We start from the raw sequence: 21,084 nt of genomic DNA, 5'->3' as shown, positions 1-21,084 counted from the left end.
CTCTCCCTCTACCCTTGCCCCACTCATACACACGCACACATGCTCACTCTCTCTCTCTCTAAAATAAATAAATAAATAAATAAATAAATAAATAAATAAATAAATAAATCTATTTTTAAAAAAAAAGAAAAAGAATTGATAATACAAACTGTCCTTAGTGGTCACAGGCCCTAATCTTTCTCTTCTGGTCTCCTTGTTCCATCTGATTTATTGGTTACTTTGTGCAACCTTTCAAGACCTCTCATTTCTAGGCTATACTTCTGAGCCTCTCTCCTTTCAGTGAGAGAGGGTCATGTCTCATCACTCCTATCCCTTTACCTCTCTTTTTTTCACTCACATCATAGAGGCAAGGACAAAAGCCAGATTTTACAAGAAAAAACAAGATTTGATAGTCATTCTTCTCCAATATTTTCAAAAAGAAGGCCATCTTCCAAAAAAGCACATTAAAAAGATAATATCATTAGTCATCTGTAAAATTCAAACTAAAACCACACTGAGAAACCACTTCGTAACTATTAGAATGATTAAAATTAAAAAGACCTGCAAGGATGTGGAGCAACTAGAACTCTCGTACATCACTGATGGAAATGTAAAATAATACAACCACTTTGGAAAACAGTTTAGCAGTTTTTTAAAAAGTTAACATACACCTAGCATATTATCCAGCAATTCTACTCCTAGGTATTTGACCAAAAGAAATGCTTATGTCCATACAAAGACTTATACATGAATGTTCACAGTCAAAAACTCAAAGCAACTCAAATGTCCAACAATAAGGGAATGGATAAACAAATTTTGGTATAGTCGTACAATATAACAGTAAGTGATAAAAACGAATGGACTCTTGATAGATACAACAACATAGATGAATTTCAAAATGATTATGCTGTATCCGGGAAAAAGACCAGAAAACAAACAAAGAAGTACATCCTGTACATTTCCATGTATACAAAATGCAAACTAAGTCTCTAAGGACAGAAAGCAGATTAATGGTTGCCTAGGGATGGAGGGAGGGACTAGAGGAAGACAGAAAAAAGGTATTACCAAAGGGCATAAAGAGATTTAAAACAGTGTTGGGGGGCGCCTGGGTAGCGCAGTCATTAAGCGTCTGCCTTCGGCTCAGGGCGTGATCCCAGTTGTTGCGGGATCGAGTCCCACGTCGGGCTCCTCAGCTGGGAGCCTGCTTTCTTCCTCTCCCTCTCCCCTGCTGTGTTCCCTCTCTCACTGACTGTCTCTCTGTGTCAAATAAATAAATGAAATCTTAAAAAAAAAAAAAAAAACAGTGTTGGATATGTTCATTATCTTGATGGTGGTGATGGTTTCACAAATATATGCAAAACTTTATGCCCATCATACCTCAGCTATTTTTAAAAACAGTTGGGACAAAAGGCAAAATTTGAATATAGACTGTGTATAAGATAATAGTATTATAACAATGGTAAATTTTTAAAACCAGAGAAAGCAGATGTCCTAATCCCCATAACATAAAGTCACCACAAAGGCTGGGGATGAGGGCTTCTCTCTGATAAACTGGGAACATCATTTGGGCACTTCCACTATTAACCTATTTTTGAGAGAGAGAAAAAAAACAAACTAGCTGTCCTCGTCATCAGAGAATTTCCTCTTAAGCAATATTTCCAAAGTACATACCTGCCTGTAGTCTTTCATGTCTAAAACTGTTTGCATTACATAATCCTTTGGGGATAAGCAATTTCCATCTCTGGGTGACTCTAATGGGAAGGTGCAGAGCACTTCTCTGGCCACTGTCATGTTCTCAGTTCTCTCTACCCGTGTGATTCTTTAGCAGCAGTCACTTGGATCCTGTAGACAGCATTAAAAATACAAGCTTCTTTTCCAAGAATTCTTTGCAGCTCAAAGAGTCTCACTCTTAGACAAACCCATGGCCAGACATTTATCAAAATAGTTTAGACCTACGGGTACCTTCTTAGGTACTCAGGAGGGATCACAGGAAAATGGGAATGGTGAGAATCCTCGATAGGTCTCTCTTCTGAAATCACTGGAGAATAAAATCCCCCAGGGTCTCAAGCCATAGGCAAGAAAGAAACAGCAAGTGTAAACTTTTTGTATGTATTTAGGAGCATAAATTACCGGGCTAAGAGCCCATCTCCATATTCCCATCTGGTGTCAAAGATATGGCTGGCACTTAGATTAAAAATAAAGCACTCAATATGGCATTATAATTGTCTTTCTAAAATTGACTTTAAAAATAATCAGGATAAATTAATCTTACTCCCAACTCCAAAAGCCACATGTTTAAATGCTGCTTTGTACTTCTAACAAACTAAATTTTCTCAAAGTGATTGCACACAGAAATATACAATATGCTCTCTTTAAAAAAAGAAAAGTTCCTGTCATCTTCCGAAAATCTCAAAATATTCATCAATTTCTTATTCTATTATCTTTCAGAAGGTACAGTGAAACAGTTCCATCCACAAATTTACACAAACTCAAGATACTCTTTTCTTATCATTTAAAACGCTATAAAACTATATTTTATATGCGTATACTTTATTCTGTATCATACATTACTTTGGATACATAGTTATACATTTATAATTACATATAACTCTATAGAATAAGAAGTGAAAATCACACACTCTTCTTTATGGGCAATTTGAGGGATCTTACCTAAGATTTTGACTCTGTACACTAACACTACCTAACCCCACTCAGGATGAGAACCTTGTGTAAGCAGCTGCAGTTTCCTTACAAGACAGGTGATAGAAATAGGGCAAGGATTTTCTGCAGAGGAAATCCCAGAGAAAATAAGGACAACCTTCACCAAGACCAGCAGAAGTGCAAGGGCAAGATGGCTCCAGACTTCCCACTCCTCTAGAACGAGAGGAAGACGTTCCTGTGTGTATCTTGCTAGGTCTTCACAACCCACACAATCAGTAACCGACATGGCTAGATACTGTGCTTAGTGTTGAGACTAATGCTTTCTGGGACATTCCTGTGAGATGGATCTAGTGTTGATAATTTTTCCCCAAAGCAGAAAAGATAGTGTTCTCCCCTTCAGGTAATCAATGCACACTAATTTTCAGCATCACATCTACACCAAGTTCTAGTCCATTCACGCGACCATTAATTCTCTTGATTACCAAACCTTGAATATCCTTTCTTCTTTGACTCTTACTTTACCTTTGGATTTCATTTTTCATTGTATCAGTGAAGATACTTTAGCCATTTCACATTTCCCTGATCTCAAACTCTTTAAATAATCTCAAATACAGGAACATAACACCCACTGTCATGTGTATTACAGAACATTACTCTGTTTTCCTCTAGCAAGGAGGCAGGAAACAAAAACAAAAAGTATAACTATTTAGAAAGCAGGAGACAAAATTAGACAATATGATTGCATATCTCTTAAAAGAAAAAAAAAGTACAGGGGCGCCTGAGTGGCACAGCAGTTAAGTGTCTGCCTTCGGCTCAGGGCGTGATCCCGGCGTTATGGGATCGAGCCCCACATCAGGCTCCCCTGCTATGGGCCTGCTTCTTCCTCTCCCACTCTCCCTGCTTGTGTTCCCTCTCTAGCTGGCTGTCTCTATCTCTGTCGAATAAATAAATAAAATCTTTAAAAAAAAAAAAAAAAGAAAAAAAAGTAGAGAGAATGAATCACCAGAAAAGCCACTAAAACTAAATAGGAAGTTTAGTCAGACAGCATTTCTATAGACTGGTAATAAACAGTCAGGAAAGCATAATGAAAAGATGGCCTCACTGTAATCAATTTATAGCAGCAGCAACAGGATGAGTACTCCATCCTCGCACGCAGAATTTACTCCAATTTGGCCTACAGAAAAATAAGAAGACTTTAATGCCCTCCCCTCTCACTAGAGTCCAGCCAGGATGTCCCCCTCTAAAATGTGTACAAAAATTCTGGCCCTCCTAGGAATCTCTTCCCTCAGGCCCAGAGTAGATCAGACTATTTTAAAACAAAGTAACAAAACTTATGATACCTCATAATTAAGAGACAAAAATCCTACTGAATTTGAACAAATTCGTTGTCTAAAGCAGGAAGGTAGCAAAAGAGAAATGGACAGCCCACAAAAGAACTGCTGTGATACTTCCACATTCATCAGCAGCGGTACCTGTACTGAACACACAGTCATATATTAGAGCAAAAAGCTGTTCTCCAAACACCCAGGCCCCTCTTTGTTGCTAGTTTATACAAAACAGAGAGAAAATCTGAGTTAGAAAGCTACCTAATAGTTTCCTAAGACTTGCTGGGGCCCTTAAATACCAAATTTACATCTCAGCTCCCAGGCAAAGTCACCTCTAAGCCAATCCAAAACTAAGATGGTCAGCCCTTTTCTAAAGCCTTCTAAAGCTTTCTTTTTCCTCATGTAAGTGAGATAATAAATGTCCCTGGTGTTTAAACTGCTTCCACTAGTTTTCTGTCATTTGCAACCAAAACCTTCCAAATAATATACCATTTAAATGTCCAGCTAGAATTTACTCCACCTATGTAGCCTAAGCATCTGATAATGGACATAAAAGACAAAACTAACCAATCTGTAAAACTTGAAGAGCTTTATTGCCAAAACAGCTCGTTACAAAGAGGAGCTATTATTGATCATCTGGAAACTATTCTGTCTTTGGTAGAAATTACCATGTGTCTCCTTTCTTTGAGATGAATGCTTCTCCTATAAATTCGATGTACATATTTCATATGAGGGGAGGAAGATTTTTGATTACCATATCTTACTGACTTACAAATGGTAACTACCTAATCCTAATATATCTCTGTTAAAGCCAAACTAAGAGAAATAGTTTAAAACCAAAGGGAACTAGCTCATATACAAGGATGAATTTCATGAGGGAAAAGACTATAGGAAAAAAAAATTCTCCAGGGACAGTATGGAATCTCCTTGATGAAAGTCTTTAAAAATAGATTATTCATGTAGCTGTGAAGCCTTAGGCACTATATTTGGATTTTATGACAATTCAAGATTCCTGCCAGGCCTATCTAAAGAGAAAATGTATCTTCTTTCTAAACAGAAATGTAGAAAACCGCTAAGTGTTTAAATAAAAGAGAAGCAGAAACTTCTTAATCCCAAATTCTGGGTCAGTCATATTTATCATATACTAACGCACACCAGTTGTAACAGCAAATTCACCTCATTATTCTATACAGCAAAAAGGTAAACAGTATGACAAAAAATCCGACAACATCTCAATTTCCAGAAAATACAAGTGTCAGTAAGAGACTTATTTGACCGGAAAATGTCCAGTGACCAATTAAACTGAAAGTTAATTTATTTAATTAAAAAGAGATTTGAAAACACTAGATTAAAAAGAAATGGTATACACTTATCAGAATAAAACAGTTTTTGCCCTATGGTAATTCTATAACTAAAAGAATCATTTTTAAATGTTCTTTTTTTTTGTTTTTTTGTTTTTTTAAGATTTATATATTTATTTAAAAGAGATACAGAGTAGGGAGAGGGGCAGAGGAAGAGGGAGACAAGCAGACTCCCCTCTGAGCAGGGAGTTGGATCCCAGGACCCCGAGGTCATGACCTAAGCTGAAATCAAGAGTCAGATGCTTAACCACTGGGCCACCCAAGCGCCCCTTAAATGTTTTTAGATGAAAAACTTTACTGTCCAACAGTAGTGCTGAATACAGACTGTCCTATTAAAAATATAATTTGAAGTATTTTTTATTCCTACAGACCATTAAATCCCCACTCACATTTACAATCACTAAAACCTGGAATATTCATGTTGAAAAGCAAATGCAAGTTAAGTGTTCACTTCTCTAAGGAATTCATAAGGTTTGCTGACGTGATGTGCAATGGATAACTGGTTCTTGGTTTAGCAATTAAGACACACAGATTATCTGTCAGGGGCTCAACCCTGGAGCAGAACAAGGAGGGCAATAATGATGGACAGTATGGTAAAGAATGTGAATCTCAGAAATACAGACTACTGCTATGGTGCCTTTCACTTTTGTACCAATTAGAAAAAGGCACCCAAGGGGCGCCTGGGTGGCACAGCGGTTAATCGTCTGCCTTCGGCTCAGGGCGTAATCCCGGCGTTACGGGATCGAGCCCCACATCAGGCTCCTCTGCTATGAGCCTGCTTCTTCCTCTCCCACTCCCCCTGCTTGTGTTCCCTCTCTCGCTGGCTGTCTCTCTCTGTCGAATAAATAAATAAAATCTTTAAAAAAAAAAAAAAAAGAAAGAAAAAGGCACCCTTTCCAAGTGATTATGCCTAGCTTGGGGACCAGACAGTTCTTTTTTACATTAGAAATGCTATCTATCTGGTATCATTGTACAATGAACATTTTACATAATTATTTGTAGTAGCCCCAGACTTGCCATCAGGAGCCCTGTGCCCAGTAGCAGATAAGAACTCCCTTGTCTTCTAGGAATGGAGGAAAGTAAGTCTCATTTTTAATAGACTCAACTACCAAAACCTTCCCTTATTCTAGGTAAGTTGGAGGCAGCTAAGGTTCCATTAAATTGAGTCCTATTCTCATTAAACAGAGAAAGGGAAAAAAAAATATTCTCCAGAAAGATCAAGTGATCAAACTTTATAGATTTGTTCTTCAAATAAGTTATTATACCTTCACTTTTTAAGCACAGCTTTTCATAGCACAGACTTCAACTTTATTGAAAGAATATCAATTTATCAATATGCGTAATTTTTCTCTACATGAATACTTACTTAAAGTGCTTTATAGGGAGGACCTATAACTCTAAAAGGAAGCTGTAAAAGGTACTGTAGTGCCATTAACTATTTTTTAAATGCTGGTTTCCTTTGTTTATTTAAACTTTACCTTTGAAGATTCATATTAAAAATAGATTATAACTAGCCATCACCAAAGCTTGAGCTTAACTTAAGGTTGACTAAGAGAACAATTATGTAGCAGCCTTCTAGAATGGAAACAGAAGATCATCATCTACTCAAGCTAAACATACCAACTCAATATTATAAACAAATGAAAAAATAATATTTTGCTACTTAAAATTAACAACTGTTTGCATATTAGGAAATCATTTTTAGTTCTTAAAAAAAAACAGCGCGAAGAGAAATTGTTCAAACACATACACACCACTACATATTTATCCTAAAGTTAAGCCTTCGGTACTTTAAAGTAAAATAAAACCTAAATCATTTTTGCGAATGGCTATGTTAATGCCACTACAAATTCTATGCAAGGCTTTCATGAGCTAACAGGCAAAATGGGACAGAGATTCTGCCAGCAAAGAAGGGGGCTGGATAAGAATGGCTGTTTGTGAGTCACCACCTGCTCTGACTTCTGACCCCAATTTTTTTTTAACTGTAGGACTTCCTTAGGCAATTATAAGATCTACCTACCAAGATTTCCAGCATAGAGTTTCCAACAACAATACCACATGTCACAGGGACACAACTGTCAGAGTCAAATGAGAAACTCCAAGTCCTACTGAGCAACATGAGAAGACCAGGCACTGTTTGCCTAACAATGCTATCCGCATGTCATTGCCCAAATTATGAGATTCGTGGAGTTTAAACTGATAGCATAGGGTTTGGAGACAGATAGCTCTAAATCAGAATCCCAGTTTCAAATTCTAGTTTCACCACCTATGAGCTACAACAGACTTTGGATAAATTATTTATCTTCTCAGTGCCTTAATTTCTACATATATACAGTACCTACCTCAAACACTGTTAGGGTAATTAAAATTAGATAATATATATAAAGTACTTTAAACACTGCCTGGAAATAGTACACATATTCAATAAATGTCAGCCATTATTATTATTATTATTATTACTACTATTATTACCAATAATGCTGGTTTCTTTTATTTCTCCTCTGATCCAGAAACCCCACTTCTGGAAATCTACTCTGGAGAAATAATCCAAACTACAGTAGAAACACAAAAATTATTATAATTTCAAAAATAATAATTATAATTATTACAATGTTATTTACAATAGTAAAAAGTTAATGTTACCTAAATGTACACTAATTAGAAAGCAATTGAGTAATTTATCAAATAGCCGTTCAGTAAAATATTAATTTATCACTAAGAAATACATTAGAAATATAATAAAGAATTATGGAGCAAAACGACTTCATGTTTACAGACTTATAAAAAGTGAAAAAAGCCAAGCTTTTAAAACTATATGTACATCATTATAACAACGTAAAAATATATTTAAAATGCATATTTTAAAAAGATGAGCAAGTAATACACCAAAGTCATAATAGCAGATATGACAAGAGGATGAGATTTTGAGTGATTTTTTTCTTTTCTTTTCTATACTATCATGTAGTTGTATTACTTTTATAATTTTAAAGTCAATCCATTTTTAAATATGTTTAACTTGCTACAGATATATCCACTAAATAGGATTATTCAAATGGTAATAAAAGTTAAACCACAAAAATTTATTACTGAAGTGGTTAAAGTTCAAAATAGAAATTAAGAATAATCAAGTATTTCAAATATTAGCACTCAAAATAAAAATATTACTTTTTTTGAGTTTTGCAAGTATTTTTTTATTGAGTATAGTTGACATACATTATATTAATTTCAGGCGTATGACATAATGATTTGATATTTATACATACTGAGAAATGATACTGAGAAGTCATCACCACATATTGAGAAATGAAAGTCTAGTTAATATCTGTTACCACACATGGTTACAGAGTTTTTATTCTTGTGATGAAAAGTTTTAAGGTTTCCTCTCTTAGCAACTTTCAAATATGCAATACAATAGTATTAACTATAGTCACCACGCTGTACATTACATCCCCGTGACTTATTATTTTATAATTGGAATTTTTTACCTTTTGACTCTTTTCATTCATTTTGCCCGTGCCTCATTCCTGCCTCTCGCAATCACCAATCTGTTCTCTGTATCTTTGAGCTTGGTTTTGTGACCAATCATGACTCAAGTACCAAAACTGGTGAATTATTTACTTTTTAAACTAAGCTATAACGGATTCAGGTTTATTACTATAATGTCTTCTCACTTACCTGCATTAGAAATGGGGGTGGGATTTCTGCTAGACCACGGGGAACTGCCCATAACTCTGGGTTCCCCATGAAGGTGTGTGACACATGAAATCTTAGGTGGCACAGAAGTCACAGTGGAAAGCTGTTCCAAACCAGATTTCTTCGACGAGTAGCATCACCAGATGTACCTTCCACCCAGGAAGGGAGTAAGCAGCCTGCCTTTCTTCTGATTATGGCCAACAATTAAATTTTAAAAGCCACTTTTTTGTTCATAAAAAGCAAGGGGAGAGGGGTAGAGAGACTCTAGAGGCAACCAGAGACTAGGAGAAGAACCTTCCAAAAATCATTCTACTCTTTAAAAAATAAAATAAAATAAAAATAAAAATCATTCTACTCCATCACATTGGAGATGGCTTCTTAGCAGATTGGAGGCCAAGAATTTCATTTAATGATTTTTCACTCACACTGCTGATATGAAGTTTCTTTTTTAAATAAATATACTTAATTTAAAAAAATTGTCCATCTAAAAAATATTATTGACTATAACAAAACACAGAGGGTGCTCAAAAATGAAAGAAATAATGTATTGGCTTCTAGAATGACAGCAGTTGGGGAAAGCCTGCTCTAAACACATGGGCTACCTGTGTTTTTTTCCAACTGTTCCTGCATTTTACTTCTTCTATAACATTTTCTCTTTCCATCAACCTGTAATGTCATCTTCTCATCCTCCCTCCACCTAATCTGTCTCCTGAAATGCTAGGATATAATCAAAAGTCAGCTCCTCTTCAAATTTATCCAAGACTCCCCAAGCTCCCTCAGTCAGGCCATCATCCTCTCGTAGTTGGCCCAACTCCACCTCATAGCTCTGCTATTAAAAACCTCATCTCTCCAAGTAGATGGAATGTTCCCTGAGGGCAGAGAATGTACTTATTCATCTTTAGGCATCACAGAGAACATAACACTGTTTTCCACATGTGTCAGACTATACAGAAAATGCTGGTTTAACTGAACTGAATTTCTGAATGATCTGTTCAGAAGATGCACCAAGGTCAGCAGTCATGATCCTACATTCACCTACAAATAGGTTCCTAGGCATGGGAGAGGGGGGCTGACTAAGGAGGAAACTACCCCTCCTTTTCTGGCAGAAATGTCAATGTGTCATTTTAAACCATAGTAATCTGAGTTTTGTCTTAAGTCAAAAGGCATTTGTCCATATTAAATCCACAGGCCTCTTGTAACCTTGGTAATATGCCAACATTTACTAATAGCAGGTATAATGTCTGAAAAGCAGATCATTCATCATGCCACCCATAATTTAATTATTCAGAACTATATCTTATTTCAGAAACGATCCAATGAAACTTACATAAATACATATACCATAACAAGATAAAATGACGTATCTCAGAAGAGAAAGAAAAAAGTAAAACAAAGGAAAACTAAATATAGGAAAGATAAGCTGTCCTGGAAGTGAGATTTATATACCAAATCAACGTAGTCTATAAAATTCTGCACACTTGTTACAGGTCGGTCATAGGTTTGGCTCTAACACTTCTAGTAGCCAACAAACAGGATGATCCAATCAGTCACATGATTCAATATCCTTAAGATAAAACACAAAGCTATCAGAGAACTGTCTTTCCCTTGGTCCTCATAAAAAGGATACTATATAATGCAACAAATAAAGTCCTCGAGGACATCTTTGCCGTTGATTTTTCAGAAAACTTTGGGAAGACCATTCCTCATAACAACCGTCATAGGCAAATGACAGCACACAAGTCAATAGATGCAAATGATGGAGAAGATGACAATCAGGGCAAGGAAGGGGTCCAGGTACACAGCCCCCTGCAGATCTAGATTTATCAGAAACAGATTTTATTCCACCTGAACTAAACTAAAATCGAGAGGCTTCATGCATCCACTTATCTTTATAAACAAAACTTGATGCACATCTCCATTCTTCTTGGGCTACATCTGTAGTTTCATAACATCCTCAAAGGGAAGTATGACTCAAGAAAAGTTAAGAACCACTGATCTAAAGAACTAGACTATATGTATCCTTCAGGGAACCTTCCATAAGCAGATTCTCCTCTGAACTTCTGAGAAGAACTGAGCATCAAGACGGCAGCCCCCGACAAGCATCTGAAGTACAACTTCTCTGATGCCATGTATGGAATTCTAAGCTATGTATGGAATGGCCAAGCTATGTGTCAACTGTACGATATGATGACCTTTAATACAGTAATGATGGAGCCCATAACAATCTGTTTTTCCAGCTAGGTTTCAGCCATGAACATTGACAGAGTTGCCTCAAAGGATTGGTGATACTTCTTCCACATAATATAAAAAGTAAAAGAAGCAAACAAAAAAACACCCACATTTTGCCTGTAGATAAAGTTATAGATAAGCACAAATACACACACACACACACATACACACACACACACCATTTTTCTAGAGAAACATTATTTTTTAATTTTAAAAATAACCTTTCCACATCAGTCGGTATAATTTGAGCTATTTTTTTTACCTTTTTTTTCATCTTTTAAATCTTTTGTTATACAGAAAAACAATCACTGCCATAGTTTTAGATACACACACACACACACACACACACACACACTCAACATCCGCCTACAGTATTACAGTTAGAATGTCTCAAGGGCCCAACAGCATCACATGAGGAAGTTGGCCTATAAGACCACTGAAACAAAGCTCTTTAAGATGTCATTCATGTACCAGTGACAGCTATCCAAAGTCTGGTCCTCCACATAAGAAGTCCAGAGATAAATCTTTAACAGAAATACACAACTGAATAGACTAAAGAGTACCAACTCATGCTAAGAGGCTGAAGTGTGAATCAGAATACCAACTTAATAATTAACCATAGAGAATATTCCTTTCCATTAATCAGAAAATTTGCACCAGAAGCCAGGATGCTGTTTCCCTAATGCTAAGATACCTGAAATCCCAAATTAATAATCAGTTTACCATAAGTTAGAACGAAGAGATATAGAGTTTGAGGGATACCTGATAAATTATCCATATCCAACATATGCCTTTCTAGTGATCAAAACTGTGGCTTTCACATGTAGAGTCTGCCTTCCTAGGATATTGTTGCCCTAACAATACACACTTCTTGGTCTCAAGCTTTCTTTTTCCACATCCTTCCACATCCACTAAGTATTTCTAGATACGGTTTAACACAACTGATAAAGGTATACCTTATGTGCATTATTATCCCTATTTTTCATATTAATAACTCCCAGATAAAGCTGACTAAGCAACTTGTCCATGGTCACAGCTCGTATAAGGCAGAGCAGAGATTCAAAGCCAGATCTCAAACCAAAGCCTGTGCCTTTAACCTGAAGTAAATAATGTCATCAAAGTGTCTTTCCCTGAGCCTCCCACCTCCCAGTATGATTTAAACGCCCCTACTCAGTGTTCCCATAACATTCTAAGCACACCATGACTGTATTTTTGTTATACAGATCTCTCTTACTACCCTGAAACTTTGTGAGGACAGGAATCCTGTCTCATTCACCTTTGTATCCCTAGTGTGCTATCTATCGAGGTAAATATGCAAACTAATTTGTCCAGGAGTTTAATATAAAAATCACCAAACTGAAGGCCTTGAACTAACCTTAGGAAGGTCACATCTTAAGCCCATCAACAAATACCTCATCTAAAAAAATAGGATGAAATGTATATATACAAGATGGCTTAGGCCCTTTCTACATTTAAAAAGCAGTACCATTGTAGATGGGCCCTCCTTTTTAACAGACTATCTTATTAGTCTGAATTATTAGAAATAAAATTAAAGTCCTCATTTATCTTCTGTACACAACATATATAAATAACAGAGAGTTCAGAAAAAGCTTCCTCTGTTCTGAAAGGAGACTACTATCATCTATACCAAAATCAAACAGTGGCACCCTCCTCTGGTGAATGTTACAGGAGCTAAAACAACACAAAAGACAACAATTACACGGTGGTATTTTCTTTGAATGAAAGAGAAAGCAAGAGAGAAATTACCTAATATTATTTCTTATTATCACATTCAACTAGCATAATAGCAACTAAAGAACTACCTTTTACGTTACTTCTCTTATTTTGCCCTAAAACAAAGCCAAGATGAATGAACTGGCTACATACTAAAGGAGATTACAGATAGAACAATTACTCTATTTTTAAGGAGGGTACCTATACATATAAAATCCTTCTATTTAAATAAAAACATTTATCCTGTCCCTTTTCTGGATGATACATTTACCAGAAGATAGTACTGGAAATTTTTCAACCTGAAATCTGTTTAGGTCTGTAACTTTCAGGTTTTAGAATATCACCTTAAAAGAAAATTTAAAATAGTCATTCACTTACACGTGCAGGCTCAAAACATGTCAGTATAGCACACCCAGGCAAGCACAACCCAAAGTTTCACAACATTAATATTACATCTGGACCTTTAAATTAAAAATAAAACCGTGCTTTCTAAGACCAGAAGCAGATTATCAGCTGCCCAATTTTAATTTAAAAATATATAATAAATATAAGCTTTATTAAATGATTTAAAACAGTCTAGGCTAGGCATATAAAATGAAAATATAGACATTCTGATCAAACCAAGAAAACAATTTAGTTGTTATACTGGGAACATTTTCATTCGGATATGTTTTTACCCAAGCACCGAGCAACTCTTCCCTCAATTAATTTCATGTCTTTTCACCTACCCTGTGACCAAGGGGAAAGGAACCCCACCCTACACAAAAAGCTACAAAATCACAACCAGTAAGAAACCTTCATTTTGAAAGACAGAACATAGGGCTGGGGTGGATGGAGAATAGCAAAATTTGATTTCAGTTCTACCAAATAAATTTTCCCACTAAGTTTGTCATTCCTGGCAAAGTTGGTTTAAGGCAGATAGATACAGTACCTCGGAAAGATTAGCAGAGTGGTGGGTGAAGTGACTTTGTATCAAAGACAGAATGCAAATAAGATAGCCAATTGAAAGCTTTCTCAATGTTCACCCAAAACAAAGGCCGAAGAAAAAGCAAATCATGAAAGAGAATGACCTGCCGACATCCCCTACAGCCCACCTGAGACCAGAAGGACCAAAATGAGCGTTGGAGGGAAAGTTGGATGTGGGCACAGAGCACGGGGGGGGGGGGGGGGAGTAGGGTGGGGTGGGGGCCTAATGAAGAAGGGGTGGCAAGGGGGGCAGAGGGAATATGAGTAAGAAAGTATGCTGCAAAAGAGAGAGTATGCAGCATTGAAACTCTTACAAACTGCCAATTGAGAAAGATGGGGTGGCTGGTCTGATGCGCTTGGGAGCAAGGCGCTGAAGCCACATTTGCCACTCACTTCCCCTGGGCCAATGCCCAAGGACCAGAGCCAACCCTCGCCCCGACCTCCAGGAAATCTGAGCCCCGGCGTGCAATCAGAGCGCCGCAGAAATGCGGCAGAAGAACCTGAACCAGCCTCCAACATCATCTTTTGCCCCAGATAAACCTCAAATAAAGGAGTTTAGAAGCAGGGAGATGCCTGCGCACCACGCCGGCCAGAGCGCCCGGGCGAGATCTGGGCACCGCCGCCTCTGCGGGCATTGCCACCTCTGCAAAGGCCAGAGGCATCCCGGTCCCGCGCCACGATCCATCTAAAAGCAGGCGACCGGTGAGGCGCTGCTGTCAACTGGCCCGATTGCACTTGGAAAGTTAATGGAGTTGGGAAGAAGCGCAGAGCTGCCCTTCGGGTTCCTCCTCTAGGAGAATGGGATGGGAAGGAATCACAGCTTCCTTCATCCTCAATGACCCCTCACTGACCCGGCTCTGCAGATTTTGTCTGTTTTCCCTAAAGAGAATCAAACATAATTTCTTCTTTGTGCCCAGCTTAGCTTCAAATCTTAGAACAGGGGCGCTGAGACCCTAGGCTAAAGTTCACAGCAGAAACCACAAACTCTCCCCGAAAAACTAGCACAGTCATTTGCTGGATTCTGGCCTTGGGAAACCTCATTAATTATGAGGCACAAAATAGATCGTGGACAACTCTCCCTTCCCCGAATTGGCCACTAAGACCAAGAGGTCTGGATCCAGCAGTATTTTTTAGCAAGTTGAGCCACATTTGGATCTAGTGTCTTTGTCCAGCCGGGCACCAGGTCATCACCACGCCCCTCGCACCCAGTTCCTACCCCGCTGCTCACACATCCTCTTGTTTACGCACACCCACACAAACAAAACCCCAGAGAACTCCTACCTCGCCACCGTGTCCGTCAAAGATCCCGAAGATGGACGGGTGTGTCTTGTTGGCTAGGTCCGTAAGAACTTCAAATCGGTCCTCCATGTGGTCTCTCCGGCCCTGGATGGAATACACAGCCACGTTGTGGCTCTTAAACTCCCAGGTCTTGGAAAACTCGGCCTCCAGGACGTCGAGCCCGCCGAGCCGATCGTTCTGCATGATCTCGGCCACCTTGCCCTTCACCATCTTCACGGCGTCCCGGCTGGACTTGACGATGGTCTTCACCTCGTCCGTGTGGAAGAAGTAACTCCACAGTGCCAAGCTGATGCACAGCAGGAAGAGCGTCTCGGGTCTCAGCAAGAAGTAGCGCATGATGCGACCCAGCAGAGACAGCAAAGTCATTGTATCCTCTATCATTTATTATCGCTACAGCCCCAACCACCAGCAGCGACGCGCGCCCCGAAGGCTCGCCGGTCCCGGTGCACTGCGGGGACAGACCGCGGGGAGGGAGGCGGAGCAGCAGCCGAGGGAGGGGGGAGGAGACTCGCGGAGCCGGGCAGAAGGCGGACGAGCAGCCTGCTCCCCGCCCGCACGGCGAACAGAGGCAGTTTCCCTTTTGTCTCCCGGCCTCGGCGGCACGGAGGCCCGCGCCTTGCGCACCGGCGCCTGTGCAAGCGGACCGCGCCGCCTCCCCTCCCCGCGCCCCTTTGTGAGGCGGCGGCCGAGACGGCAGCGGTGGCAGCAGAGCAGCAGCCGCGGGTGCCCGAGCTGGGCTAGAGGAATCAAGTTAAAGTTGCGCTGGGCGAGTCTACGATGGTGGGCGGGAGAGTTCGGGGGCGCTGTCGCCCGCGCGGCCCCTCGGTGGGTACCCCCTCGCCGCTCTGGGGAGCGATCAGCAGCAGGTGAGGAGGCGCGGGGCGCGAGAGCCCAGCGGGCAAGGGATGCACGTCCCCTCAGTCGCCGCGGCGGGGGAGCGCAGAGCCGGCCGAGCGCTCCGATTCCTTCAGACACCCCGGGAAGCCCCAGAGAATAAAAGTTTTGCGGGAGCCTGGGCAGAGGCGGGGGTACGCGGAGACCCGCGACGCAGCACGATCCGCGCTGAGCCGCAGGCGGCCGGCGGGCTCAGCCAGCCTCTTCCCAGTACCTCCCTGCTCGGCTCGGCACCGCTCGGCTCCGCTCGCGCGCTCCCTCCTCTCGCCCCGGCTCGCGCTCGCCCCGCCCCGCGCGCGCTCGCCCCGCCCTGTCCCTCCCCTGGAGCTGGGACTCCAGGCCTGAGATGCTCGCGCCGGGCTGTCAAAGGCTGAGGCAGCTCCGCGGCGGCTGGCGCGCTCGCCGCTCCGAGCGGTTCACACGAACCGAGGGGGAGAAAAGGGGCGCGTCCGCTGCCTAAGTCGAGTAGATGGCCTTTCCTCCGTCCTGTGCGCGCTCCCAGGACAAAATAATACTCGTGCTGGTAGTCTGAGCGGTGGTTTTCTCGGGAGCTACTGTCGCCGGCTGGAAAGCAAAGCGCCGCACGTGAGCGTTCCCCCCTCCGGCTGGCGGCACTGTAGTGCGGTCCCCGCCTCGCCTGGCATAAGGCAAGCGAGGAGGGACGCACTTCTCCAGGCTCGCAAAGCGAGGCGGCGGGTAGCCGACCGTTGAGTTCTGTGACAGAGGCCTGCCGCGATCTCACGAGAGGCGGAGAGCGGGCCTGAGGCCTAGAACCTTTCTCTCGACCAGAAAAGACCCTCCAGAGAACGGGAGGATGTGAGGACTCGGAGCCCAGGGAAGTACGCTCTGAGGATTACCTCGGGAGGGGCGAGGATGGGCTGGCCTCCCTGCGGGCTGCGGCCGCCCCTAGAGCAAAGGGCGTAACCGCAAAGGCCTTCGGTGGTGGCAACCCTTCGGCGGCGGAGAGGCTCGGAGCCTCTAGTGGAGCCCCGGGGCGCTCCCGACCCCGCCGCGGGGCGAGAGCTGTGACTGGGCTGTTCGAGTTTCGGGATCCCTTTGAAGCTCCAAACTCAAGGCTTCCTACCACCTGCTCAGTCATCGCAGGAGAAAGTCAAGTCGGGGCGGGAGTCTTTAGATGAGCAGAAGTGAAGGACCGCAGAGAAGAGTACGTGCTTCCGGAAACCATCGAGGGTAACTTGTTGAAATACGGGCAGGTGTCGATGGCCTTGAAGATTTGGGGGAAATGAACAATGTACAAATCAGCTTAAAATACAGAAAGAAGTGAGCTTTAAAGGAAAATAGTCACTCTCGCTACCCCTGTCCAGGAAGCAAAGTGCTGATCTGCAGCTTCCAGTCCGCTAGACTGGAGAGTAGAGACTGCCTGATCTAAGCCCAGCCTGTGTCTGTCTCCCCAAGCATTCCTGCCTTGGTATGATCCCGACTACATTTTCTAAAAAAAAATAAAAAAATAAAAAAATAAAAACGAATAAAATACTGGAAGGAAATACACCAAAATGTTCAGTGTGGTTAACTACAACAGTAGATGATATGTGGTTTCCTTGTTCTGCTTTGGACTTTGGTCTGCTTTCTACAACTTTTCCAAAATATTTACAAAAAACATAGATTGCCATCATAACCAAACAAGGAGAAGAAAGAAAGAAAGAAAGAAAGAAAGAAAGAAAGAAAGAAAGAAAGAAAGAAAACTTTGGCATTTAAATGGCATGTACAGTATGTTCTCAATTATATAAGCATGCATAGGAAAGACAGGAAGGAAGTACAAAGAACTGTTAACAGTATGTTGTTTTTGACAACTAAGATATGGTCCCCTATTTTGTTTTGCACTTTTCTTCGGTATATCCACCTGATAAATAGAATAAACAGTTTTGAAATAAATTAAATCATTCTGTTCAAAAGTTCCAAGTCATGAGATTCCAAAATGAGATAATGAATTTAAAAGCCTTTAGGAACTATAAAGCAAAGTAATAGATTAATGTTGTCATGAAGATATGAGTTTACAGTATTTCTTACTGTGCATTAGCAAATGGCTTTTGGGTGTATATCAGTTTCTCTGTACATGAACCTTTCTCTAATGGCAAAGGCAACTTCCAGATAAGTTGATCAAGATTCCAGAACTACAAGTCTAACTAGGCCCTGAAGCAGAAGTAAAATCCCAAAGCTAAGGGTCCATTTCACCCTGTCCACATTACTATATTGATAATAGCAGCAGATACTCATGAGAGGTATGACTTGTGTTTCCTCCATACCTAAATAAAGAAGAGAAAGAACCATACTGGTTTCTCTGGAAGTTAAGTAGCAAAAGAAGAGCTTGACTTGATTAATAAATCTAGATATCCTGTGGATTCTGTGGAGATATGCTTTGACATTTACATCTAAGTAGTTCATTTTTGTGAAAAATCAATAAAATGATTTTTCAAGCAGACCCTATAGGCATTTTCTTATTTCTATTAAGAAATTCGTGTCGTGTACATAGTACATAGTAACTTTTAAAGGCCTAATAAAACGTTTTGTTATAGGTCACTATGAATGTTAATATATTTGAGAAAAAGACCTTCCTCTAGTGACAAACTAACATTTGCATATTCCTAGGAATTATAAAGGTTTGTCGTGTATATCAGTTTATTTCCATTCTCATAACAATCCTAGGAGGAAGATAAAGGAACTATTATCTCTGTTATAAATATGAGGAAAATGAGGCGCAAAGATGTTAAGTAAATACCACAATTCAGTATAAGAAGTTGGAAACTCAAACTCAGTTCTTCTGACCACCAATTCAATGCTCTTAGCATCCATTGATTGCCCAGTGATACTGAGGTGATTAGTCTAATTTTTATGCTTCCCTAGTAACATTTCAGTGGCTCTTTGTTACAGAAATCTAAAAAAGAGTACACAGGCTCTTATCCCACAATTCTTACTTTAACCTTTGACTTTAGCCTTGTCTGCACTGTACTGTTAAGTACCTCACCCACTGAGAGTATGTGCTGGGCAGAGGACAAGTACAAGTAAACTGTCCTTCATCTCTACATAAAAGCCTAAAAGATTTGTTGCTGGAGTAAAATACTATCTGAATTTCACAGGGAAGAAAAGAGTACCATAGACTGTGCCTTGTGCAAATACTATACTGTCACAGGTGACATAGTAATGAACCAAGAACTAATTGCAATCCTAGGTTTTCAGGAAATACAATAATAGTAATAAATATTTACCAGGTAATTACCATTTTCAACTCTACAATGAACTCATATCAACCTTGAGAGAATATAAAGAACAAAAAATATAGCTTTTCTGTCTCAGAAAAAAATTTCAGAATTGTACCTCTTAGGTTTAAGAAATCTTTAAAACAGAGTTTGATAATAAATCTGTTTTCTGTATGATGTTCTATGATGTCCTCATTTCTTTTTGTTTTCGCCACTAATTACAAAGTTGTAAAAATTAAGTGAAATGACCTATAAGCTCTGGATGATGACTGTAATAAAAATACCCCTGAAATAAATTTTAAATTAATCTTCTATACATATAGAAATTCTCTGCACATTTTTCAGTTTCCCAATTATAAGTGTGATTTATATTCTGTTTTGTTTATACTTGTGTTCTGTATCATTCATATTTGTATTCTGTATTGTTCCTGCCTTCTGCTTATAAATATAACTGAGTATTGAGTAGTATTCTTTTACTAATATTCTATCAATATACATCTATATTGGGCATCTGGGTGGCTCAGTCTGTTAAGCGTCTGCCTTCAGCTCAGGTCATGATCCCAGAGTCCTGGAATCTAGTCCCACATCCGGCTACTTGCACAGCAGGAAGCCTGCTTCTCCCTCTGTCTGCCGCTCCCCCTGCTTGTGCTCACTCTCTCTCTGACAAATAGATAAAACCTTTAAATATACATCTATATTTTTAAACTATACATACAAAAGGGTGCATGAAGCAAAACAACCATGAGTACTATACCCATGAACCCACCATCCCACCTAAAAACCGAAATGTGACCAATCTTTGTACCAGCCTGGGAGTTTCTTTCCCTATCCCACTTCCCTGCTTGCCCTCCCTAAGTAATATATTTTTTTAGTTTTGCTTGGTTTTAAGCTTTTCATAAAATGGGTATCTTATTCTGTGTAGTCCTCTGGTTTTGTTTTGTTTTTTGTTTTTTTGTTTGTTTGTTTTTACTTAATGCTATATTTCTAGATCCTTCCATACCATTACATATACTTCAGTCATTTTCACTGTTACATAATATTCTACTGTGTGACTATTCCTCTACAATTTATCTATCTTCCTTCTATAGACATTTGAGTTTCCAGTTTTTTGCTGTTATGATCAATGATTTCATGAGTAATTTTTATACTATCTCTTGGGGCACGTGTGCAAAAGTTTCTCTACACAACGTTCTGGGATCGAGTCCCACATCAGGCTCCTCTGCTGGGAGCCTGCTTCTTCCTCTCCCACTCCCCCTGCTGTGTTCCCTCTCTCGCTGGCTGTCTCTCTCTCTGTCAAATAAATAAATAAAATCTTTTTTTTAAAAAAAGTTTCTCTACAATATATACCCAGCAGTGAAAGTGCTGGGTAGTTGGGAATGAAAATGTTCAGCTTTACAATTTGGAACCAAATTATTTTTGAAAATACATTGTTCTCATTTACACTCCCACCAGCAGTGTGATCAAAACTCTTTAATAAAAGGGACCATTACTATAAATTCTATCTTAAGTGTGATTTTCAACATTGGTCTTTACGTAAATTATTAACCATGATCGTGACTATTAACCCATATTTAATCTTCAGTGCCTCTCATAAAACCTTCTTAGATGTACAATTCAATAATAAACCTTAAGTTTTAAATGCACTTCAAGTGGAAATGAATCTGTTTTAGTGGTACACCTAAGAAAATAAACTCATCATTTTGCATAAGTATAATATATCAATCTGGA

General features: G+C 39.9%; 1 protein-coding gene across 2 annotated transcripts in view; it reads right to left on the bottom strand.

Moving 5' to 3' along the window:
* The window catches only part of PPM1L (protein phosphatase, Mg2+/Mn2+ dependent 1L), a 289,156-nt gene extending 273,528 nt beyond the window's left edge, over positions 1 to 15,628 (bottom strand). For both annotated transcript variants that reach the window (XR_015727928.1, XM_045811472.2), the window contains exon 1: positions 15,230 to 15,628. Coding sequence is in view for 1 of the 2 variants with exons in the window: in XM_045811472.2 (XP_045667428.1) it covers positions 15,230 to 15,628 (399 nt within the window). In the remaining variant the exon portion in view is untranslated. The remainder of the gene's footprint in view (positions 1 to 15,229) is intronic.
* Between the last annotated feature and the right edge of the window lie 5,456 nt (positions 15,629 to 21,084).

The sequence above is a fragment of the Ursus americanus genome, chromosome 20 (genome assembly GCF_024610735.1).
Source record: "Ursus americanus isolate L20-20 chromosome 20, mUrsAme1.1.p, whole genome shotgun sequence".
Taxonomy (NCBI): Eukaryota; Metazoa; Chordata; class Mammalia; order Carnivora; family Ursidae; genus Ursus; species Ursus americanus.
Note: the sequence above shows the minus strand (reverse complement) of the source record. Positions and strands in the feature narration are given on the sequence as shown.